Here is a 26109-nt window from a genome sequence, read left to right as displayed (position 1 = left end):
TAGTGAAGGTGCAAACAATTTTCATTTACTGTTCACTCCAAAACCAACCTTTTATTCTCCTCATTGTTTATAATGAAAAGTTCTATTAACTTCATAGATTTTGTTTTCCACATGAAATATTTCGAGTTCTTGAAGAATATTTTTGTAATTGGAAGCAGATCAGAATGTACAATGATGTTGAGAGTTAGCTGAATCTCGTTAATAGCATAGCACTGCATGATATCTCTGTATTATGCCCAGTGAAGTTAATTAGGATATTGACATAGTGAAAAACAGATTTGAAAACCATTTTGCTTTGTGGAAGAAGTGTTACAATTTGCAAAGATATCACAGGCAAATGATGCAATGATCTATTTTCAGTACAGCCTGTAACATTGTATTGCTTGCAAATGATAGATTCTTAACTAACTTGAAACATTTAAAAAAAAAATTGCAAATTATTTTGTTCTTAAATTTGGCTTAATATTCCTTAAGGGAATATAACAGTGGGGTAGATTTTCACACTCATCCTACCCTTGTGTGTGAGCAGGTTATCTACGAGCACCATGAATGATTATAATGTACTGTCTTGGGTAGGAATATAACAAGTGTCCTGGTGTAGTGTCCAAGGCATGCTCAACCATTGTGTTACTATTTATTTTCGAAATGTAAAGAAAACAGGGAGTTGTGCAAAAAGATGTGTGATAGTCATGCTGGGGTTTCCTTCTGGAGTACATCTTTAGTAGCTGAGCAAAGAAAGTGTTTGGGGCATATTTGTGGGTTTTTTTTTAATCCTTATTACCAACGCACTTAAATTGAGTTACAATAACTTCTTTACTCTCTTCCACAGTGCTGCTGGAGGTGAAATTTTTAACCAATGTGTAGCCGAGAGGGAAGAGGCCTTCAAAGAAAAAGATGTCAAACGGCTCATGAGGCAGATATTAGAGGGTGTGACTTTCTTGCACCGAAACAACATCGTCCACCTTGATTTAAAAGTAAGTGCACCATGTTCTTGCTGTAAGTTTATATAACTGCCTCTGAATTTTAAAGTTGTTATGTATCGGGAAGTTGGATGTTACCTGGTACTCAATAGGGTGCAGTGTCTTCACATTCAAAGTCAATGGCCAATTGTATGAATGAGTGATTGTGAGTTTCCTTGAAATCCTAAGACTTGAATATGATTGTACAATCAGTGAGAAGATGGTCATATCATTAAACATTGTTTACAAACAGTTTTGATAAATTGGTAGAATGGCAAATATTTTGAGGATACGCAGTACTCAACCATGTTCAAGGATAGGGAGAAAAGAGAGAAAGAAAGTAAGTCTTAGGCCAATCAGCCCTAATTCCTTTTGTCGATTATTTGGTTCACAATACAAGATAAAATTTGGAAGGTTAAAGGCTAATCAGGAATGACAACATAAAGAGGAAGGCTATATTTGATAAGAATATTTCAGAAAATTGGTAGGGAAATGGAATACAATGGTCTCCAACTTATGAATGTTTGACTTGCAGTCGCTTGTATTAACAAAGGTGATTTCATAAGAGGATGTAATTTTAAAGATCTGACACTGAAATATTTCCTGTAGTTACAAACAGCTACTTTATAACATTTTGCATTGTCTTTCATCTTGTGTACAAATTGATTTGTGAACGGACTCGAGAACAGAATTCGTTCACAATCCGGGGACTGCTTGTAAATGTTTATGGGTATTTATTTCCCATCCTTGTTTGTCTTGGAGATGGGATTCAAAATCATGACAGATGGGGGATTAAAAAGTCTTCCTGTTTGTGGAAGGACTGAGAGTAAGAAGGTGCAGATTTAAGGTAACTGGTACAAAAAATGTGGTGACATGATGAAAACTGGTTCGCACAGCAAAGATCTGGATTGCACTGTCTGAGATTGTGCTAGAGCCAAATTACATTGAGGTATTGCTTTTTTATCTGAGAAGAGAATCTACAGGGCTGTGGGGAGTGGGGTGTGAGTGGCATTAGGTAAGTTATTCTGATGGAAAAGTGGTGTAGACACAAAAGACCAAGTGGTCTCTTTCTGTGCTGTAACAGTTCTGTGACCTGTGTAGCTGAAGAAGAAGAACAGATCAGGACAGAGTTGTTGGAGTTGAGGGTAGATTGGCAAATTTTCGGGAGATTTCTTTCATTAATCCTGGAGTAGTGAACAGTTTTAACAGAGAAGATGAAGGTGCAGTAGTACTTGTTGTGGTCTGTTAGACATGTCTAGTTGATTGCTAAATCAGTTTTGTTGCATATACACTTAGTCTAAAGCAGGCTGGATTTTTGTTGTAGGGAAATACCCCTTTATTTTACATTTTAATTTTTGAACTTCATTGTTTACAATTAGCTGGTTGCTGTTTGAGGAGAGATTTAATAGCAGCTAGTGCTGAATCATTGGAATGCAATGCAAATTTCTTTGTCGCAAGCTGATGGGAAATGTCATTTTTTAAAAAATAGAACTCTGTCAGGTTAGATTTGCGTGAAATGAAAGTGTGTGAGAGACTACAGAGAACTAAACATTCAGGAAAAACAATTCATTAACAATGAGCCAGTGTTTTTGGATAGCTAAAGCCAAGAACTCTTGACATTTTTCTTAAACCCACATAATCCAGAGTACATAATCACCTCTCAAAGTAACCACACCCATCAAGGCTGGAGAACTGCAACAACAGACCTCATACGGCAATAACCTTGAGCTTGCCTTGAACAATCTACCCCATCATCCACATCTTGATCCCTTAATTTCTCCCTACTGGGTAACTTGGACAATTCTTCCTATGGTCATTTAACTCTCCTCGTTCCTCTCTTTTTAAAATTAAATACCTAACTTTCAGACAGTAACAAGACAATTCACAGGAGATAACCTAATTAACTGCACCTCCACCAAGAATGCACCATCTATCGAGCAGCCTCTCCCAACTAAGAAAGAAAAATTACACTTGTGCAAGACCTTTTAATGTAAGACATGGCTCAATGGTAGCACTCTAAGTCATCTAGTCGTGGGTTCAAACGTCATTCCAGACGCATGAATACAATGCTGAGGCAGCTACTTAAGTGCTGTACTGAGGAATTAGATGAGATGCTATATTAAAACTTGTCAGTTCCTGGGTGCTCATAAAAGATACTGTAACAGGATTTCTCTCTGGCATCCTACCTAATTATCCTTTTGTTTTCTGTCAATCCCTACAGTGACTGTACCATAGCCAGTATTTCCACAATAAGTGAAAATGGCTTATCCACAAGCAATATGGTGATATTTCCACCGCTGCTGCTTCTCTCACTATGACATCGACAAAAAATAATCACCATTATTATGTACAGGACATTGGTTAGGCCACTTTTAGAATACTGCATTCATTTCTGGTTTCCTTGCTATAGGAATGATGTTGTGAAACTTGAAAGGGTTCAGAAAAGATTTGCAAAGATGTTGCCAGGGTTGGAATGTTTAAGCTCTAGGGAGAGGCTGAATAGACAGGGGCTGTTTTCCCTGGAATGTTGGAGGCTGGCGGGTGACTTAATAAAATCATGAGAGGTATGAATACAGTGAATATTCAAGGTCTTTTCCCTGGGTTAGGGGAGTCCATAACAGGACAGTATAGGTTTAAGGTGAGACAGGTAAGCTATAAAAGGGACCTAAGGGGCAACTTTTTCACACAGAGGGTGGTCCATGTTTGGAATGAGCTGCCAGAGGAAGTGGTAGAGGCTGGTACAATTACAACATTTAAAAGGCATCTGGATGGGTATTTGAATAGGAAGAGTTGGGAAGGAAATGAGCCAAATGTTAGCAAATAGGATTAGATCAATTTAGGATATCTGGTCAGCATGGATGAGTTGGACCGAAGGATCTGTTTCCGTGTTGTACAACTCTATGACTTTATTATTCAGACATCTCGTGTGCCGATTTGAATTTATTAATTCAGGTCTGAAGAGTTAATCCAACTTAACATTCCCATTTAAAAATATCCACTACATTTTTCCTTCTGGAATGATTGCCTTGGCCCTGCATCGTGTGAAAATGTACCACCCAGAAATGTGAACGAATCCAGAGTAGATTTCCTGTTGGGCATTAGTCAGATAGTGGGTTATTAGCACCACCCAACTCTTTGAGTATTAATATTCTCCCACATCATATATGAATCATGTGAGTTGTTGCAAACCTGCGGAAGTCAATCTTTAAGAGTTCCTTACAAGCGGTGATGAGTAAACATTAAACAATGTGGCAGCTCAAAGACATCAAGAGAAATGTCGCTCTGTGAATGTGTGTAAAATTTGTTTTATTAACAAAGGTACATGCAGAAAATAGAGTCAATGATTAAATGATATGGACAGTATTCTCCAACCTGATATTTAATAGCCGGAAAAGTAGGTGTGGTGGTAATTGAGACAGTAGCCAGATGATGGATATGCCAATCTAGAAATTTCTTTTTCTGCAGCATAACTCGCGGTTAAACTTACTCTTAATGATTCTGATGATGCCAGCCGTATGCTGTAGCCCAGTTTGATAGGCCACGATAAGCCCAAAAAAATCCAAGGTGCAACACGTTTGGGAAATTTTAATCTAGTTACTTATGCAGCTAAGTTGACAGTACTACATCTTAATTTTACAATTAATATTCTTCACAGAATTTTAACAACGCAAGAGGAGGCCACTCAGCCTATCTTGTCTGCAGTGGCTATCTGTGCATTTTAACTGGGAGTCTATTTCCTGCTTATTCTCCTAATTCTGTACATAGCTACTCTTTAAATAATCATCCAATGCCCTCTTGAATGTCTTAATTGGCTGTGTGCTACTATGCTTCCAGGCAGTACATTCTACACCTTAAATACCTGCTGTACTTCATACTTGCTTTGTTTGTTTGCAAAACACATTAAGAATGTGCTGTCTGGTTCTCGATCCATTTAGAAGTGGGACCAGTTTTTCCCTATCCACTCTGTCTCCCTATCCACTCTGTCCAAACCCTTCGCGATATTGAAATTTTCTATCTCATCTCCACTTAACCTTCTCCTCTCCAATGAAAACAGTCGCAGCCTCCTCAGTCTTTCCTAATAACAAAAGCATCTTATCCCGAGAATAATTCTTGCAGACCTCTTCTCCAATGTCATCCTTCACATCCTTCCTACAGCGTGATGCCCAGAACTCTACAATATTCCAGTTGATGTCTTACCAGATTTTTCTGTAAGTTTATCACAACTTCTCTGCTCTTGTACCCCGATTCAAGAAGTCTGTAAGACTGTAATGTTTACTAATCACTGTCTTTACCTGTCCTTCCACTTTTAATGACTGCTTTAGGTATGCATCAAGATCTCAATTCTCCTGCATGCCAAATAGCATACCATCATTTACCTATCTATCCATCCACTCTGCCAACATATCACTGCCCTTTAGAAATTCAACACTGCCCTCTTCAGTTTTGTTTTGTGTTGTCCACAAACTTTGAATTGTCACCTGTACACTATAATTTAGATCATTAACATATATCAGGAAAAGCAAGAATCCAACAACCAATGTCCTGGGGATCTCCACTATGAACCTTTTTACCAGGCCAATAAATACCTATAAGCTATTCTACCCTGCTTTGTTTCCCTCAGCCAATTTTGTATTTATGTTGCTACTGTCCCTTTATTTCATGGCCTAAATATTTCCTCAGGGCTGATACCTTTTGGAAGTCCACATGTATTCACATCAACAGTCTTTCCCTCATCAACCCTCTCTGTTACCTCTGTAGAAAAACTCCTGAAAATTAGTTAGACACAAATCTCATTTAACAAATCTGTGCTGATTCTTCCAAATTTATTTACTTTTTTTAATGAGACTATTAATTCTATCCTAAATGATTGCTTCTAGAAGTTTCCTCATCATTGAAGCTAAACTGACTGTTAGACAAAAATGTGCAACTTTTTTTTAGCAATACAATGGTTGTAATACTGCAGTCCTTCGGCACCACCCCTGACTCAAGGGAAGACTGAAAGATTATTGCCAGTGCCCTTGTGATTTCCACTTATTTCTTTCCGTATCCTTGGACGTATCTATCCGGTCCTGATGCCTATCAACATTAAGAAAAGTTGTAGGCAAAGACAGATGCAAAAGTATTAATATAAAACTTGAGCTGTGCCTCTTGCCTCCATGTGCAAATCCCATCTAATTAATGTCACTCTTCCTTTTCTTATCATTTTACTATTGATGTCCTTATAAAAGACCTTTGGACTTTTCCATTATGTTAGCTGCTAGTTTTTCTTCATGATCCCACTTTGCTTCTCACATTTGCTTTCTCATTGCTGTGCTGTTCCAGCAATAAAGTTTCAACTTTGATCTCCAGCATCTGCAGACCTCACTTTCTCCTCCATGTTGTTTCTAAACCATCTGAACTCAGCTTGGGTTTCAATTGTATGTATACATCTGCGATAAGGACACTTTTTGTTGTATAACTTAATTTCTATTTCCGTCGTTATCCAGAGATCTTTGGATTTATTTGTCCTACCTTTTCTTATTTGAGGAAATATATCTTGACTGTATCCAAACCATTTCCTCTATGAAGGTAGCCAGTTGTTCAGCTGCAGTTAGCCTGCCAACCATTAGATTGGTAGAAAGTAAATGTTTGTTCTCTTTATTCTGAAATCAGCTGAGATAAATGTAAAGTGCTGTGGAAACTAGAGGTCTGAAGTAAAACCAGCAAGTGCTGAAGAAACTCAGCAGGTCTGGCAGCATCCGCAGACAAAGAAACATGTCCTCTTCAGGAATTACAACCAGACAAATAAACTTGCTGGATGTATTGAATAAAAATGTACAAAATCATTTATGTCCAAGCCATCAATAGAATCACTTTTTTTTAATATCACCATATCCTGAGGTCATAGATAATTTGGCAGCAAGCTGCTGTTTATATGGCCTTTAGAAAATATTAATATAGGAACAGGATGTGCCTCATCTTTCTTCAGGACAAGTGACCGTCCGTACCAGCATTTCCAAGAAGGATGAGATAATTACTGTTTAAAGAATGTTTTATATCTCTCACTTACATTTGAGGTTCAAATAAAAATTCCATTTGATAAATCATTTGATATAATACAGAAGGTAATAACATTTTTTTAAAAATTGCTGGAAAAGCTAAGTAGATTTGGCAGCTTGCGTAGAGGGAGAAATAGAGTTAATGTTTTGAGTCTAATAGAGCTCTTCTTCAGAGTCTTCAAGTTCTGAAGTGTAGTGATTGTAACAAGGTCAGCCAGGTCAACCTCATAGAATGAGTGACCTGACTGGGGCTGTTAATCTGCTCCAATCAGGAAGCCCTGGCTGACAGATAAGAACAGGAGTGTCCCACCGGGCGGTGGGGATCCCCAGTGGAGGGGTCTCTACGAAGAGTCCTCCCCCTTTCTCTTGGGGATCTGGGGTGGAGGGTGCTGCACGCAGTGGTCCCCTGCAACCACAGATTGCGGTGGTTCACGGACTCCCAGCCCAACTGCTTGTTCTGTGGCGCTGTGGAGTCCGTGGACCACGTGTATATTGCATGTGGGCATTTGCACTCCCTTTTTGATTTTCTCAAAAACCTCCTCCTCTGCTTTTGGTTGCACTTTCAACCTTGAGAGACCAGCTTATGGTAGAGGACGGCATATTATTATGGGAATCATGAGTGATTGTCCCAAGCAAAGGTCACCGCCAGATACTGACTGAAGTTCACCAGGATCATCTAAGGGTTTCCAAAATGAAGATGCTGGTGTGAAGTTATGTCTGGTGTCCGAATTGAATGCAGCGTCAGGAGTGCCAATAATGGCATCAGAAATGCCGATGCTGGATATAAGACTCTGATAAGCAAGAGAGATTGTTTACTTCAGCGAATGAAGTTTGGTGTAGGAACTATAGGAATGGCCCTGCATGGATAAGAAGCATGTTCGATGTGAGATCAGGTGCAGTGATGTATAAAGTATGGGTCGATGTGACAATCCTGAACAAACATGTGGACCATAGAAAAGCTGCAACCTCACAAACAGTGAGGGAGCAAAACGTGCCCAGTTCCTCAACAGCATTTCCAACTGTTCCAGAAACCATGGGTTCTCCCTCTCCATCAAGAGTTGAAGATACCTTGGAATCTGAGATGGACATGGCAAATGTCACCACCTCAATGCCTTTACCACCTAAAGGGAATGAATTTCTTCCTAGATTCTCCAGGCACAAGAGGCGAGCTACTGTGCATTACACACCGCACATATCAGAGGCAGAGTTGAAGGAATCTGACCAGGTGCTAAAGCACCCCAGGAGAAGCTACAAATAAAAATGGCCTATGTCCTCACACTCAAAAGGGCAGCTGGTCCTCGTAGAATATGAATTCCCTGATTGGGGCTGTTAATCTGGTCCAATCAGAGAGCCATGGCTGACAGATAAGAACAGGAGTGTCGAGGAAAGAAAAAAAAAGAAAAAAAAAGAACAGGAGTGTCCTCCCTCCAATTCTATTTTGATTTAGTCCCTACCCTCCCCTTCACTGTTTTGATCACACAGCACTGCTCTTTGATGTGAAGGGCACTGCTTGTCACTGGCCACCCGGGTGTTTTCCTATCTTCCTGGTGGTGGAAATTGAATAAAGATTCATGCACTTTGTGTCTTTCACTGTGTCTCACACCTGTACACACACACATGGGTGCTGGGGAAAAAATAAGCACTACCGCGGTTAGGCGGTAGTGTGGGGGTTAATTTAAAAAAAAAGAGTGAAAAAGAAAAAAGGGGAATGTGATCACACAGCATTACCCTTTGATGTGAGGGGCATTGCTTGTCACTGGCCACTTGGGTGTTTTCCCTGTTGAGAGTTGGATCAGTGTGTGAGTGCGCGTGTAAGAAGAGCAAAAAAGAAAAGACCAGGAGTGTCAGCGATTCTGTTCACACTGCGAGCGAGCTCTGACGAAGCTGGATCAGTTTCAAGGACTCTCCATGTATAAATAAAATGTTGTTTGGTGATGGGATACTGGCCTCTGTGGAGTTATTTCATGAAGTTATATTGGACTCAAAATGTTAACTCTGCTTTTTCTCCAAAGATGTTGCCACACCTGCTAAGGTTATTCACCAGTTTTTGTTTTAGTTTCTGACTTCCAGCATCTGCTTTTTTCTGTTTTCTCGTTAACTGTTTCTCTCTCTGCAGATGCTGCAGACCTAGTCAGTTTCTCCAAGAAATTTTTTTTCAGATTTCCAGCATCTACAGTATGTTGGTTTTGTTTTCAATAATTTTGATCCTTCTGAACTATAATGCATATTATTGGATTTCAAATGTCGTTTAGTCATACAGAACTTGAATAAGGAGGAACCTCGATTATCCGAAGGACACAGGCAGGCAGTATTTTGTTCGTTTAATCGAATGCCAGTTAACGTAGTTTAGCCGAGCATCGGGACCTTGTGATCTTGCCGGATAATCTAATATTCGGATAATCTAATGCCAGATAATCGAGGTTCCTCTGTATTGCGTTTAAAAGACATTTCTTGAAGGTTTTCATGCACTGATTAGGACAATTCAGAAGAATATCAAAGCAGAGTGAAAACCAACACTTTTATACTGCATGAGAGGAGAGTGCTGAATGGTGGCAAATGAACTCTGGTAGAGGTGTTTCCAAAAAAAAAGTATCAATTTGTGATCAGTGGCAGTTAACTGCCAGGCTTTGTTTAGAATTCAAACCAGGCAGGTTAAATCTGATTTCTCAGGGCATTGTCCTGAGAAATGAATCAGCAAATGGCTGTCACCTAATTTATTGAGTTAAAACAGGCACAATGCATATACATTTTCTTTGTCTATAAAAAAAATGCTCCTTGTTTATTAATAAATGTAGCTTCTGGTGCATGCAATTAAGTCATATTGTGAGCCTGACTGATGATTCTAATTGATTTGTAATTGTAAGCATAATTCAGAAGCCAGGTACTTTAAATGATCTCTGGTTGGATTCAATAAGCAAAAGGGCTCAGAGATTTTCTAAGATTAGAGGGAGAGGAATGCTGCAGCTCTTCAACTGTTTGTCCACAGTTCATCAATAGTTCTCCCTGCATACCTAATGATGTGTCTAATGATCTCTCAAAATCGTTTTGCTGGTCATGTGACTTGCTCTAATTAAGGGGAATAGAGCAAAATATAATTGCATTTTCCAGAAGGTAATTTGATCAGCTCATGTTGACACAATTAACTTAGCTATTGTTTCGTGGCCCTGGCTAATCAGATTTGTATTGTTCTATTTCCAACATTTTAAGCTTCTGTAGGTATCCCTTGGTAAAGCCGGATGAAAACTGTTCACATACCTCTAGGATTCCTTTGTCAAATAAAGTATGTTGCAAAGTGTGACAATAAAAATGTGCTTTTTTTTAAAAAGAAAAGTTCAATGAATCAATACAGCTGATGAAAGTAAAACATTAATCTTTGATATACGAACATCTTTGTGAAATATCGCATCTGTGCAGACTTTCAAAGTTGAAACGTGGTTCAGTGGTGTATTCACAGTGAATGCTGAGTGTTCCGCTGTCATTGTTACTCAAAGTCCTGTGATTCATTAATTTCTAAATTCATTATTTCTGTACACTGTTCATCAACTTAATGTTAGTTGACACATGCTCAGGACGGAGTGACCAATTGACATGAGTGACATGAGGATGCTCTTGGCCATGCATGTACACTCACATACGGAAGCTTTAACAGTTCCTGGACCATGCAAAAATGTAGCTCTCTACAGCTGTTTTGAATGTACAAAATGGGACAATTTTGATTAAAAAGGTCTTTGCAATGGAGACAGTTCTGAAGAAAGGTCACTGGACCCGAAATGTTAACTCTGGTTTCTCTCCACAGATGCTCCAAGACCTGCTGAGATTTTCCAGCAACTTCTGTTTTTGTTTTTCTTTCAAATGGAAACCTCTACTTAATTTCCCTTTCACCAGTTTCCTTCTTTGTTGCTTTACCTCTCTTGTGTTTCTGTAGCAAAGCAGGTCAAGGTATAGACCAATAGAAAATCAGTAGCAACATTAAGGGGATATTCTGGCAATCACAGAATAGACACATTCCAACATAACAAAAAATTCTAAGGGACTGATACACCACCAGTGGTTAACTAAGAAAAAGTCAAAGATTATTTTCAGATTCATGTAAAGCATATAATTGTGCAAAAATAGGTAGCTTGTCAGAATATTGGACAAAATATTAAAAAGCAACAACTTACTAAACCAATTAATGAGGGAAATTTTAGTGGACTGGAGAAATCTAGCTAAAAATGTAAAAACAGGTAATTTAAAAAAAAAGTTAACAAATTAGTTGATGATCTTATTAATAGAAATCTAGAGAATTGATTTATTGAATGGCAGAGCAGGCCTGAAGGGTTGAGAAACATCCTTGTGTTCCTTGCTTGTATGTTTGTGTTAATCTTGTATGATTTTCATTTTATTTATTTCAATGGATTGACAAATCAGACAGATTCTATAAAGAGTAGGATGCACAACCCAACCAGATTTGCCCTTTCCACTGCATTGTGATTCTTTTACCTGAGTAATAACCCCTGAAGCCTGGAATAATAATCAAGAGGTGAGTTCATATTGCAGTGTTATTATTGCTGTGGTAGCTGGGGCAATAAAATTCAATTAATTAAATAAATCGTCTAGATTATTTAAACTACAGAATGATCATAAAAATGCCTCTGATTTAATAATGTCCTTGAGGGAAGGAACTCTTCCTTCCTTAACCAGGGTGCTGTATATGTGAACTCAGACCACAGCAATGTAGTTGACTCTTAATTGCCCTCTGAAATGGCATAGCAAGTTATTTGGTTGTATTCGAAAAGGCAGTTCACCACTAGTTTCTCAAAAAGCAGCAGCATTGGGTAATAAATGCTGGCCTCAGCAGCAATGCTCTCATCCTAAATACAAATAAAAATGAATTATTTCCTAAGCAGTATATGAGCAATGAACAATGCCTGGCATCAGCAGACGCCAAACCTTGACACACTTACTCATCAAGGACAATGGACAGCTGCTTCAGACTCTGTCTTTCACCTGCAGCGAGCATGCCTACAGATGCATTCTAACACTGGAAGTACTTCCATCAATTGTCAAGGTTATGGTACTCATCTAGTACTGCATTATCAGCCAGTGCTCAGCTAGCCTTCACTTTCAGCTGCTTTTCCACTGTAAGAAGTGACTTGCTTCTGAATGTCACCACAACTGCTTCATGTCCCAGGAAAAAGATGTTGATGATAACAGTCATAAATCTGACCTGAAATCCAAACTGGGTGTGTTGTAGTGAAACCACTGGAAGGTTTGCTGTTGTAAGTTGAATGTGTGCTTTGCTTGGAGTATGGGTGTGCGTGAAATGGACAGAAAGGGTTGTATGATCATGGAGAGATTGTATTACAAGTTGAAAGGCTACATTTTGAGGCTGGTAATTGTGTCATCATCAGTTCTGGTACCTGGTAATGTTGATACCTTACTGAGTCCACTCTCTTTTATGATATTCTATTTTCTCCCATATCTATTGCTGGGATTTGCAGATATTGTACACAGTATTCAGCCTATTCTAGATTTAGACTTTTTTTTATCGTCACGTACACTCGACTGCACGAATGCAGGAGTACAGTGAAAAGTGTGCATAGTTGCTGTTTTCCGGTGCCATCTTACTATTCAAAAGATAGGATTAAAAACAGAAATAAAAAAGCCAGTCAAAAAAAAGTAAACATCCATGTCACTCGCCCACCTCTGCCATGGGTCCAGCCACCAGAAGAACAAAGCCACAAAGTCCGTCCCTCAGTCTGCGAACACTCGGGTGCCTGCACCACTGGAACCATATTGCCATTTTTGAGGGTGGTCTTGCCATGAGTCTGTGCTAGGACCAATCTCAGCAATGCTGAAGCAGCCACACCCAGAACTGGGCTCAAAATCAACGGTGGGCCCATCGCTGCCAACATTCCGGGAAATAGCTGCTCCCACCGCTCCTGACATTCCTGCCAAAAAAGGGGAAAATAAAAACGAGAAGATAGAATGGCAGATGGAAGCGGAAGAGTCCTGGCCTCAGAATAGGCACATACACCTCTGCTCCACTGCTGCCATCTTGCAGTTGTATTCTGCATCTTCTGCTAGGTATGTACATTTGTCATTTTATTGGGACAGCATCCTGAAGTGAGTTTCTCACCTTCTCCTCATTTCCACTTCTTCAGCTGTCAAACTGGGAGTCAGCAGTTAGCATAGCTCTTTTTGTTGCCTTCAATCTGTTCTTGTTCCTTTAGTGGTTCACTTCTCTGTTGATACCATTTAGTATCCCCAAGTGCAGGATTTCGAAAGGCTGATTGCTGTTCAGAAAATATACTGTTGTATCCCTTTTAATTGATTTCTTAGCATTTCCTAAGGCCTCCCCATGTTGTATACTTTACGACAGCTGCTAAAGAATGTATTCTCTAATTCCCATGTTAAACACTGCAACACGTGGAGTGTATTTAAATTCACTGACCTTGCGTTACATTGGCAGGGTCAGCTATTGGCCCTGCTGTTATCACTAGTGATCTCAACCCTTTGCAACTACTAGCTTTTATTAACCTACCCAACAAAACGAGGCAGACAACTACAGCAAAATAAATATTTTCATATTGTAAATAAGGACTAGATTCAAGTCCTGGATTTTTTTTTTCTTATTTAGCACAAAGTTATTTTGAGACGTGTTTCTATGTTCAGGTGATAACTCATCATTTCCTAGTTATTTTGGTTTCTGTAGAGCCTGTCTAAAGCAGGCAAGAGTGAGGTCTGTAGATGCTGGAGATCAGAGTCAAGATTAGAGTGGCGCTAGAAAAGTGCAGCAGGTCAGGCAGCATCTGAGAAGCAGGAAAATCGATGTTTCGGGCAAAAGCCCTTCATCAGGACTTTCCTGATGAAGGGCTTTTGCCTGAAATGTCATTTTTTCCGTCGCTCGGATGCTGCCGGACCTGCTGTGCTTTTCCACCACTTTTCTAAAGCAGCACTATTTTAAAAACTAGTTTTCTATACTTGACATCTAACAAATACAATAGATTGAAGCAGGGGAATAAAGGAGTAGCAGGAGGCCTTTTAGGCCCTCAAGTCTTATTCATCCATGATCTGGAATGGTAAATCATCTACCTCAAAGCTCTATTCTCACATTAAACCAAATCCTCTCTGTGTGAAGAAATACCTCATCTCAGTGCTAACTGGCTTGCCATTTATTCTGAGACAGTGACTGCTGATTCCACAGATCATAGCTAGGGGAAACCATCCTTTTGCACCTATTTTGTCCCTACAAAATTGTCTCTTGTTTTTCTAACCATCAGAGAAAACAGGCTCAATCCCCTAAATCACTTCTCACAAGACAGTGTAACCATCACAGGAATCAATCTGGTTAACCTCTATAGTAAGTATATCTTGCCTCAGGGAGTGGTAAAAATGCACATAATACTCCAGGTGTAGTGTTCTGTATAATTGAAACAAACCCTTTTCACTCCTGAACTAGAGTCCTCTTGCAATGAAGGCTGATATTCTGTTAAAACTTTTTAAATTGATGCTGCACTTATGTACTAACTTCCAGTGACTAATGACCTTGGGTGACTTTGGACATCAATATTCTCTATCGTCTCACTATTCAAGCAATACTCTGCCCCTACCAAAGTGGATAGTGTCGCACTTAACCACACTATATTCCATTTGCTATGCTCTTGCCAATCACTCAACTGTCTAAATCCCTCTGGAGCTTCATGGCACCCTCCTCACAAATCACATTCCCACCAAGTTTTGTCATTTGCAAACTTGGAAATATTACAAATGGTCCTGACATCTAATCATTAATATAAATTATGATCCCAAGCAATACCCCCATCAGTCACAGCCTGTCAGTCTTAGAATCATCCCTTTTATTTCTATTTTTCGCTTTCTACTGTTACAACACCGGGTAAACCATTCTGCTAATTTAAACCTGACACACAAAAGGTTCATCCCATGCTGTAATCTGTGAAAGTTCAAGAGGCCAAGAACAATTTAAAGTAAAAAAGTAACAACTTTATTTCTTAAAGTTTAACAGAGAATAGTTACTAACAACTCTTTACAACTCCTTTCTCTAACCTATCTTTTGCTTTCCCTTTTATAATACTAGTCCGATAAAACCCCGATTTAAGATTTACCAAAAATTCAAATTTCAAAACCAGGCAGCTGTCGAATCTTCCCTTTGTGTCTTTCTGTATGGATTTTCTTCTTACAGATTCCTGTTTCACAGGTCATTGATAGATAAAGGTATCTTTTAAGAGAGCTGTGTTTCAGGCAGTCTGTACATGCTGGTGGCTTGGCAGTTCTCCTCCCCAATTATTCAATTTTCCCCGGTCTTATACCCCTAGGCGTTGGATTGTTTCATTGGTTGTTTAATATTGTCAATATCCTCAATTCAAACTTGATTGAAGATTGGTATTTTGGGGTATAATTTAAACTGATTGACCAAATTTAAATTTATTTTTGTCTCCAGGCAACCCAGCCAGTGCTAGCTGCTTTAAACCAAAAGTTACATTGTAACTTCTCCAGCACTCTCTGTACTTTAGCACTCTCTGTACTTCTCTAAGTTCTTCAACTCCCTTAAAGGTACAGTACCTCTTACACCTTCATAACACTACCTGTCAACCAATCTTTAATCCATGCTCATGTAATACCCCCAATTTCACATGCTTTGACTGTGTTTACTAACTTGCACTACTGGACTACATCAAAAGCCTTCCAAAAGTCCAAATACACCGCATCCACTAGTTTTGTGTATTCACTTGGTTAGTGACGGTCTCTAGAAAATCTATTTGGCTTTTCAAATGTGATTTTCCACTTCGCTAAACCAAGTTGACTCGACTGAATCAGACAATTATTTTCCAAATACAATATCCAGTAATCACTTTATAATAGTCTCGTTTATAATTTCCCTACTATTATCACATTATGCATATCATAACTGGGCAATGTTTTAGCCTTCCAGAAAATGCTGGCAATGTAAAATCCTAATAGCCATCGTTTACCTGGATGAATCTTGCAGATGAGGATTTGTATAAGGAGTGTGCTTGTAAAAGTATTACCGCAAGCTTTACAAAGGATAAGGCATATGTTGGGTTGACTGTAACATTTGATTATTGGGTGTGTAGGGCCTGTTTGCTCATATACACATTGTATTCTCAAAGTCATATAATCTTTCGGTTTGGACTTTATATAGAAAGCAGGAACTTTCCTGTTCAAGGAGATTTAGTTTAAGCCACAACTACGCATTTTCTGAGCTCCTCCAAAAGCCACCAGCAGTGATTTGAATACTAAACACAGCTCATGGCTTTTATTTAAATTAAATGATTTTGCCTTGTATCAGAAATTCAACTGTGAAAGGAATATTTTGCTATGGGAAGAATGGTTGTCAGTTTAAGAACCATTTTATGGGTATCCCCTTTCCTATCTTGATGTAACTTTTCTCATTCTTACACTAGATTACTGCAGATAGGTTAATATTTCTAAATATACAGGGATGTTAGTCATGTGTCCCAAAGTCCTGTGCCCATTTACAATATTAGGCCTAATAACAGGATCTCTGACTGACTGTGTGTTTCTTTTCTGTATAAATAGGTGGGTTTTTTTTTGACACTTTTCGGCATGAGGAATCAGTCAAATTGCTGACCTCCCTTTTTCAAAAAAAATCACACTTATGTTTTGACAGTAGTCTTATCTCACTTGGTGGCACTAAAAGACATATAAATGTTGCATTCCAAAGGAATCTACTTTGGTTGCTATTGGTATTTTTTGTCAGCCACTGTTATTGTTGTGTATCTACTTGAGTTTAAGAATGGAGAAAAACTCCTGTTCTGTCTGGATACACTGAGTCAGTGATGCTATTTATTTAGATGACATATTAGAAATTAATACAGTATCTTCTTTGTTGTGTTTGCAAAACAAAATATTTAGTTCAAAGCATCAATAGTCTATTTATAACTTGTATATTCTTCTCTAAAGGAACATCTGCTTGTATCTTGTGTCAATGCTTAAAAAAAGACTTAGTTATACTAAAAACCTTGGCAGTTGCCATAGTTGCTGGGCAGTGTATTTTACATGTACTTTTGTGTATCTTGTGTTGCTGGAAAAGCGCAGCAGATCAGGCAGCATCCAAGGAACAGGAGAATCGACGTTTCGGGCATAAGCCCTTCTTCAGCCCTGATTCCTGAAGAAGGGCTTATGCCCGAAACGTCGATTCTCCTGTTCCTTGGATGCTGCCTGACCTGCTGCGCTTTTCCAGCAACACATTTTCAGCTCTGATCTCTAGCATTTGCAGCCCTCACTTTCTCCTTTTGTGTATCTTGTCACATTTCACCAGTGAACCATACTAGAAAATCAAGCCCTGCTATTTGTGGAGTTGTCCCAAAAGTCAAAGATGCTTAAGAGAAAAAAAGGTGCATACAATTTACCTGACTTTCAGACTCAGGTTGACAGGAAACACAAATCAGGTTTGTGTTCTTAGGAAGATTCTCTTTATTACAAGTACATTAGGAAACAGGAGCAGAAGTAGGCCATCTAGCCCATCAAACCCTCTCCACCATTCAATAAGACCATGGCTGATCTTTTTATGAACTTAGCTCTACTTATTTCCACCTCCCCCCCCCCCCCCGCCCCGCTTACCATAACCTTTAATTACTTTAGTTTTCAAAAATTTATCGATCTTCGCCTTAAAAACATTCAACGAGGTAGCCCCAACTGCTTCACTGGGCAGGGAATTCCACAGGTTCACAACCCTTTGGGTGAAGAAGTTCCTCCTCAACTCGGTTCTAAATCTTCTTGCCCTTATTTTGAGGCTATGCACCCCCCCGCGTTCTAATTTCACCTGCCAGTGAAAACAACCTCCGTGGACCTATCTTATCTATTCCCTTCATAATTTTATATGTTTCTATAAGAATGCCCCTCATTCTTCTTAATTCCAATGAGTATAGTCCCAGTCTACTCAATCTCTCCTCATAATACAACACTGTCAACTTTGGAATCAATCTAGTGAACCTCCTCTGCACCCCTTCCAGTGCCAGTACATCCTTTCTCAATAAGGAGACTAAAACTTTCCACAATACTCCAGGTGTGGCCTCACCAACTCCCTATACAGCTGCAGCATCTCTGACTGCGTGTTTCTTTTCTGTATAAATAGGCAGGGATTTTTGTACATTCTTAGGCATGAGGTGTCCCAGAAAAATCAAACTTTTAAACTCCATCCCTCTAACAATGAAGGACAATATTCTGTTTGCCGCCTTGTGATTCATGCACGAGGACAACTAGGACCCTCTGCACAGTAGGAAGCTTCAACTTTGCACCATTTAAATAATAGTCCACTTTGCTGTTATTCCTACCAAAATGGATGAGCTCACATTTACCAATATTGCAGTCATCCATCTGCCACACCCCTGCTGACTCACTTAACTTATCTATATCCCTCTGCAGACTTTCAGTTTCCTCTGCGCACTTTGCTGTACCATTCATTGTAGTGTCATCTGCAAACTTTGACACACTACACTTAGTCCCCAACTATATGTAAATTGTAAACAATTGTGGTCCCAAAATTGATCCTTGAGGCACACCACCAGCCACTGATCACCAAGCAGACAAACAGCTATTAATCCCCACTTTTTGCTTTCTATTAGTTAACTAATCTTCTATCCATGCTAATACATTACCCGGAACACTGTGCACTTTTACCTTTTGTGCCTTTTGCAGCTTTTTGTATGTGACCTTGTCGAATGCCTTCCGTAATCAAGATATACCTCATCTGCAGTTCCCCATTATCCAGTCTGCTCATAAAGTCCTCAAAGAATTCCAGTAAATTAGTTAAATATGACCTGCCTTTCAAGAACCAATGTTGCGTATGCCCGATGTGGCAATTTCTACCCCAATGGCTCATTATTTCTTCTTTGATAGAGTCAAACATTTTCCCTACTACAGAAGCTAAGCTAGCAAGGCCTATAGTTACCCTCGTTTTGTCTGCTTCGTTTCTTAAACAGTGGCGTCACATTTGCTGTTTTCCAATTTGCCAAACAGCCCTAGAGTTCACCAAATTTTGGGTAAATTACCACAAGCACATTTTGCTATTTCCCACCGCTATCACTTAGTACCCTGGGATACATTTCATCAGGACCAGGGGACTTGTCTAGCTGTAGCCCCATTAGCTTGCCCCCTGCTCTTTAGTGATAATGATTTGTTTCTGGTCCTCATCTGCTATAATGTACTTGTCATCAATTATTGGCATGTTATTTTTTCTTCCGCTGTTCAATGCCTGGGCCATATCCTCATTTCCCATTATTACATCCCCCTTTTCATCCTCTAAAGGACCATTGTTTACCTCAGACATTGGCTTTTTTCACTTTATATATTTTGAGCTAGTTTACTCTCATAATCTATCTTACTTTTCTTCATAGCTTTTCTCATGGCTTTCTGTTGACCTTTAAAGATTTTCCAATTCCCTAGTTTCCCACTAAACTTTGACACTTTGTGTGCATTTGCTTTTTGTTTGATACCTTCCTTTATGATACCTTCCTTTATTTTCTTTGCTATCCATGGCTCATCTTCCCTTTTCCTACAGTCCTTCCTTGTCACTGTTATATACTTGTGCTGAGCTCTGTGAAAAATTGCTTTGAAGGTCCACTACTGTTCCTCCATTGTCCCACCGTATAGTCTTTGCTCCCAGTCTACCTTAGCCAACTCCTCTTCCATCCCATTGCAGTCTCCTTTCATTTAAGCATAAGACACTGTATTGGATTTTACCTTCTCACCCTCCCAACGGTATTTTAAATTCAACTGTACTGTGATTGCTCCTTCCGAGAGGATCCCTAATTTTGAGATCATCTATTATTCCTGTCTCATTACACAGGGTCAGATCTAGGATAATTTGCTCTGTCGTAGGTTCCATTACATTCTGTTTGAGGAAACTAAGTCACATACGCTGTATGAACTCCTCAAAGCTGCCATGACCAACTTGGTTTGACCAATCAATATATAGATTAAAACACCCCATGATATCTGCCGAACCAGTTGTTTATTGCCCACGCCACCACGATGTTGTTATTTAGTGGCTGACAGACCGCACCTATCAGTAATTATTCCCCTTACCATTTCTAATTCCTACACCTGTTGATTCAACTCATTTCTCCATAGAATCTGCATCATCTCTCACTATTGCCCTGATGTCATCCTTAAATATCAAAGCTACGCCAGCTCCCTTTTCTTTGTGTCTGTCCTTCCAAATAGTCCGATACTCTTGGATATTTAACTCTCAATTGTGACCACCCATGTCTCTTTAATGGCCACTGAATCATATCCATTTGTGATGATTTGTGCTGTCAACTCATTCATCTTGTTTTGAATGCTGTGAGCATTCAGGTAAAGTGCCCAGATGCTAGATTTCATACCTTTTGAATCCTAACACCTCTACCAGAAGAACCTTCTTGTTTTCAAACATTCTCACTTTTTCTGTCACTACTCGGTTTCCACTCACCTCAGTGCTACACTGCTCAGCTACTTCTTGCTTTTTATTTACTGTGTTGATTCTTGTTTTCCTTAAGCTCTAACCCAGTCTAGCTTACTCAGATCTTCCCCTTTGGTTCCTATCTCCCTGCCAAACTAGTTTAAAGTCCAGCCAACAGTGCTAGCTAAACCACCCACAAGAATATCAGTCCGGTCACTGTTGGGGTGAAGGCTGTCCCTCTCTTGGACAGATTCCACCTCCCCCAGAAATTGCCCCAGTTATTCAGGAGTCTATAGCTCTCTCCCAGACAGCACTCCCCCTGCCACATAGTAAACTGTCTAATCTGCCAATTCCTTGTCTTACTATCACATGGCACAGTTCGTGATCTAGAGAGGTTTGAGGTCCCGGCTTTCATCCTGGCTCCTAATTCCCTCCGTAGCTCAGGTTAAGCATCGTGTTGTAAGTTTGCTCGTTGAGCTGGTAGGTTTGTTCTCAGACGTTTCATCACCATGCTAGGTAACATCATCAGCGAGCCTCCGATAAAGCGCTGGTGTTCTGCCCCGCTTGCTATTTGTGTCTTGGTCAGTTACGGTAGGTGTTACCACTTCCGGTTCTGTTTCTGAGAGGTTGGTAAATGGTGTCCAAATCAACGTGTTTGCTAATGGAGTTCTGGTTTGAATGCCAGGCCTGTAGGAATTCCAGTGTGTGTCTTTGTTTAGTGTGTTCCAGGATGAATGTATTCTCTCAGTCGAACTAGTGTCCCTCTTCATCTGTGTGTATGGTTACTAGTGATAGTTGGCCATGTCTTTTGGTGGTTAGTTGGTGCTCATGTATCTTGGTGGCTAGTTTCCTGCCTGTCTGTCTAATGTAATGTTCATTGCAGTCCTTGCAGGGTATTTTGTATATAACATTTGTTCTGCTGGTTGTTGATACGGAGTCCTTTAAATTCATCAGGAGCTGTTTCAGTGTGGTGGTAGGTTTGTGGGCTACCATGATGCCTAGGGGCTCGAGTAGTCTGGTTGTCATCTCCGAGATGTCTTTAATGTACGGCAGGGTAGCGAGAGTCTCTGCGTTTGTTGTCGTCTTGTTTAGGATTGTTGTGTAGGAATTGGCGGACTGCGCTTATTGGGTACCCGTTGTTCCTGAATACATTGTTGAGGAAAAGCACTGATGCAATGTATTCAGGAACAATGGGTACCCAATTAGTGCAGTTCACCAATTCCTACACAACAATCCTAAACAAGATGACACAACACACCCAGATACTCTAGCCACCCTGCCATACATTAAAGACATCTCGGAGATGACAACCAGACTACTCTGGCCCCTAGGCATCATGGTAGCTCACAAACCTACCACCACACTGAAACAGCTCCTGATGAATTTAAAGGACCCTGTATCAACAACCATCAGGACGAATGTCATATACAAAATACCCTGCAAGGACTGCAACAAACATTACATTGGACAGACAGGCAGGAAACTAGCCACCAAAAGACCTAACCTACTATCACTAGTATCCATACACATAAATGAAGAGGGGCACCAGTTCGACTGGGACGATATATCCATTCTAGGACAGGCTAAACAAAGACATGCACAGGAATTCTGAGAGGCCTGGCATTCAAACCAGAACTCCATTAACAAATACATCCATTTGGACCCCATTGACCAACCTCTCAGAAACAGAACAAGAAATGAGATCACTCACCACAACAGACCAAGACACAAATAGCAAGCGGGGCAGAACACCAACGCTTCATCGGAGGCTCACTGATGATGTAACCTAGCATGGCGACAAAACGTCTGACAAAAAAATCTACCAGCTCAGCGAGCAAATGTACAATCTGATCCACAATCTGAGCTACATATCTTCTCTAAAATCCCTCATTAGCTATCAGGACTTCATCCCTCTTCCTACCCATGTCATCGGTACGAACGTGTACCGCGACTACTGACTGGTTTCACCTCCCCACCCTCAGCAGCCACTCAGTAACCTGCAGGACCCTTGCACCAGGGACTCACCACACTATCCTTTTGTCACGAGAGTGGCTGCAGAAGCAGCTGTCTGCTCCCCTAACGATTGAGTCACCTATCACTACAGTGCTAATAGCTTTTTTCTCCCTACTCTGCAGCTGAGCAACCCACAGTGCTGTGGGTTTTGCTTTGGCTGAAATTCCCTGAGGCATTATCACCATCACCAGAATTCAACACAGAGTACCAGTGGGTTATTGGCGCAGCCTTAGGGAACTCCTGCAGTACCTGCCTCTCCTTATACTTGCAAGGGATGGCCACCCATTCCCTATCCTCCTGCACCCTTTTATTTTGTGTAACTCTCCATGTAACTCTCATTCTCCCAGATGCTTATCACCTCCAGACCTCACTGAAGCTCTGTAACCTGGCTATCAAGTTGGAGTTACTGATGGCATCTCCTGCACACGCGTTGCTCATCGGTGCCATCAGCGCCCAAGAACTCTGATGGAGCAGGTGGAGCGTACTACTTGAAGGTGCTAGCTTAATATCCCTTTAATTAATTAACCCAAACACTCCCCACTTAATAAAAATCTAAATCGAATTCTCATTAACACACACTAAAAGTTAACTAGAAGGAACAGAAATGCCAACTGGCTATTTGATTAGAGTAAACAATTAAAAAGTTATACTCAACCTTCAATCAGCCAATCACTTACTGACTTGGCTGCAATAACACTTTGGGATTTCCTGCTCCCTCTTACCAGAAGCTGTTTAGCTCTTTACTGCTTCCTGAGTCTCCGGCCTCCGACTGCTGCCAGCTCCAAGGGAAGTCCCTGGAAGACGCTCTGTAAATAATTAGACACTAGCTACAGGTAAACTATTATACACCATCAGCACATAACACTATAAATTAAAACTCTAATCCCCTTATAAATTCCCCTTTACACACACATGCACACACAGAGCAAGAAAAATAGGTTATGGGCAAAGGAAAACTGGGAAGCATATCTTAATTGAGGGTTGATGAGATAATACCGAGATTCTTATGCTAGTCAGAATGCTCGTATTCAGTTGTCTTTCTCCAGATGCTTTCATTAATTTGCAAGAGACACGAGGTGGCTGGTTCACTATAAAAGAATACGTACAACACAGCAAAGGATCAAGCCCTTCGGTCACTAAACTTGTACCAATTCCTAGTCCTTATTTAAACCTGATACTTCTTGCCCATATGCAGTTACTTTCTCTCTGCTCACTTCCTGTTCATGTGTCTATCAAGATATGCCTTAAACATTGTTAACGTGCCTGCTTCCACCACCTCCACTGGCAATGCATTCCAGGCACTCACCCCCTCCATGTCAAAACCTTTCCCTGCATTTTTCTCCTAGAACCTGTGACCTCTTGTAGTTGACCTTTCCACCTGGGGAAAAAGCCTCTGACTATCCACCCTATCTTAACCTCTCATAATTTTGTATACCTCTATCAGATCACACCTCAGCTTCTGTCTTTCTAATAAAAACAATTCTAGTTTATCCAACCTTCCGTCCTAATAAAATCTTCCAAACCTGGCAACATCCTGGTAAACCTTCTATGCACTCTTTCCAAAGCCTCCATCGTGTGGCAACCAGAACTGCATGCAATGTCCCAAATGAGGCCTAGCTAAAGTTTTATACAGCTATAACATAATTTGCAAATTTTTATATTCGATGCCCTGGCCGATGAAGACCAGTGTGCTGTGTGCCTTCTTGACCACCTTATCCACCTGTGTTACCATTTTTCAGGGATCTGGTTAAACCTGTATGACCAGACCCTCTCTACAGCAATGTTCCTAAGCATTCTACCATTTCTTGTATAAGTCGCACCTGAATTTGATCTTCAAAAATGCATCACCTCGCATTAGTCCGGATTAAACTGCATCTGTTTCTTTGCTCAAATCTTTAATAAATTTATGTCTTGTTGTACGTATCCTTAAACTTACTAATCAGACCACCTACATTTTCCTCCAGGTCACAACAAAGGTTCCAGCACTGATCCCTGCGGAACACCACTAATCACTGATCTCCATTCTGAAAAGCACCCTTCCACTGCCATTCTCTGTCTTTTATGACCAAACCACTTCTGTACCCATTTAGCCAGCACGCCCTGCATCCGATGAGACTCTACCTTTTTGTATCAGCCTGCCAGGAGATACCTTATGAAATGTCTTACTGAAGTCCATGTAGACAACATCCACTGTCCTTCCCTCAATCATTCTAGTTATCTCCTCAATTTGGTGAGATGTGACCTTCCCTGCACAAACCCATGCTGCCTATCACTAACAAGTCCATTTGCTTCCAAATGAGAATAAATCCTGTTTCCCAGTATCTTCTCCAACAGCATCCTGACATCAGGCTCACTGGCCTGTAATTACCTGGATTACCTCTGTCTCCCTTCTTAAACAAAGGAACAACACTAGCCATTCTCCAGTCCTCTGGAACATTGCTTGAGGCCAAAGTGGATGCAAAGGTATCTATTAATCCACATCTATTTCCTTCCTTGCTTCTCAGAGTACCCTGGGATAGATCCTGTCTGGCCTTTGTGACTTGTCTACTTTACTGCATTTCAAAGTACCCAATGCTTCCACGTACGTTATATTGACCTTATCTCTGCCTTATTGGTTAAATGCCACAGCTCTGCAATGGCTGAAGGAAGGAAACTTGTTTTTCCAAGTTTAAAGTAAGTTTTTGAGTATAGAGAAGCCACTTCTCAATATACCTCTCTAACTTGCTCACTGCCCCAAGCTGTTCTGTTACCCGAGAACTGATCACATGTTTGTTGGCAGGTTAAAAAGCTTTTGTCATCAATAACTGGTCAATAGATCATGAACCAATCTACTACTTATTGCCACCCAGCTACATCTGCACACAGAACCAAGTGTCAGCTTCAAGTGTCCTGGTATCTCGAATGTCAGAATGTTTGAATTTTTTTTCAGCTCTGAGCGGACAGCCCTCCCCTTTTTAGCCCATCTCGCATGTTTAAATGGAGAGAACTTCAGCATTTAATTACTTGGATTTTATCTTCCAAGTCTTTGAAATTTCCAAGCTTGGAAGTGAGAAATGGACATTAATACGTCTTCAATCACTTTCTCCATCCTCCAGCCTTATTGCCCCCTCTGCTCACCTGCACTAAATGACCGACTTTTAGATTCACTAAAACCTTTCTGTATCTATGGCTAGCTTAGCCAATGATGTAATTTAGTGCAGTGCAGTCAGGTAGACAGAGAAAACTAAACTTGGAGGAAGGAGGAGAGCAAGCCAGCACTAGAAAGCAAAATCTGTCATTCATGAAGAAATTCTTATATAATTTACAAGAAGCAATTGAATCTGGGTCCAGAAATATTTAATATTTGCAAGACTATTGTTTTCAAAACAAAGTAGATTTTAAATATAATAGATATTGTGTATTGTGGTTAGTTAGCTAGATGACTACAGTGTGATGCAGAATAAAGCTAATAGTGCAGATTCAAACCCCTTAGTGGCTGTGGTAGTTTACACAGGCCTGTTTCCTTATTGTATTCTGTGAATCATAGAATCCGTATAGTGTGGAAGCAGACTATTGAGTCCACACTGACCGTCCGACGAGCATCCCACCCCCCCCCCTCCCCCCTTACCCTATCCCAGTAACCCTGCATTACCCATGGCAAACCCAGCTAACCTGCATGTCCTTCCATGCT

General features: G+C 40.3%; 1 protein-coding gene and 1 long non-coding RNA gene across 3 annotated transcripts in view; one reads left to right on the top strand and one right to left on the bottom strand.

The window, feature by feature from the left end:
* The window catches only part of stk17a (serine/threonine kinase 17a), a 107682-nt gene that overhangs the window by 58317 nt on the left and 23256 nt on the right, over nucleotides 1–26109 (top strand). For both annotated transcript variants that reach the window (XM_043690162.1, XM_043690161.1), the window contains one exon: nucleotides 830–974. In XM_043690162.1, coding sequence (XP_043546097.1) covers nucleotides 830–974 — 145 coding nt within the window. The remainder of the gene's footprint in view (nucleotides 1–829; nucleotides 975–26109) is intronic.
* The window catches only part of LOC122549927, a 35835-nt gene continuing 21148 nt past the window's right edge, over nucleotides 11423–26109 (bottom strand). Inside the window, exons 2-4 of the long non-coding RNA XR_006311706.1 lie at nucleotides 23162–23245; nucleotides 13119–13275; nucleotides 11423–12930 (exon numbers count right to left, since the gene is read on the bottom strand). This is a non-coding gene — a long non-coding RNA (uncharacterized LOC122549927). The remainder of the gene's footprint in view (nucleotides 12931–13118; nucleotides 13276–23161; nucleotides 23246–26109) is intronic.

This window comes from Chiloscyllium plagiosum, chromosome 5 (genome assembly GCF_004010195.1).
Source record: "Chiloscyllium plagiosum isolate BGI_BamShark_2017 chromosome 5, ASM401019v2, whole genome shotgun sequence".
Taxonomy (NCBI): domain Eukaryota; kingdom Metazoa; phylum Chordata; class Chondrichthyes; order Orectolobiformes; family Hemiscylliidae; genus Chiloscyllium; species Chiloscyllium plagiosum.
This window is presented reverse-complemented; position numbering and strand designations above follow the sequence as displayed.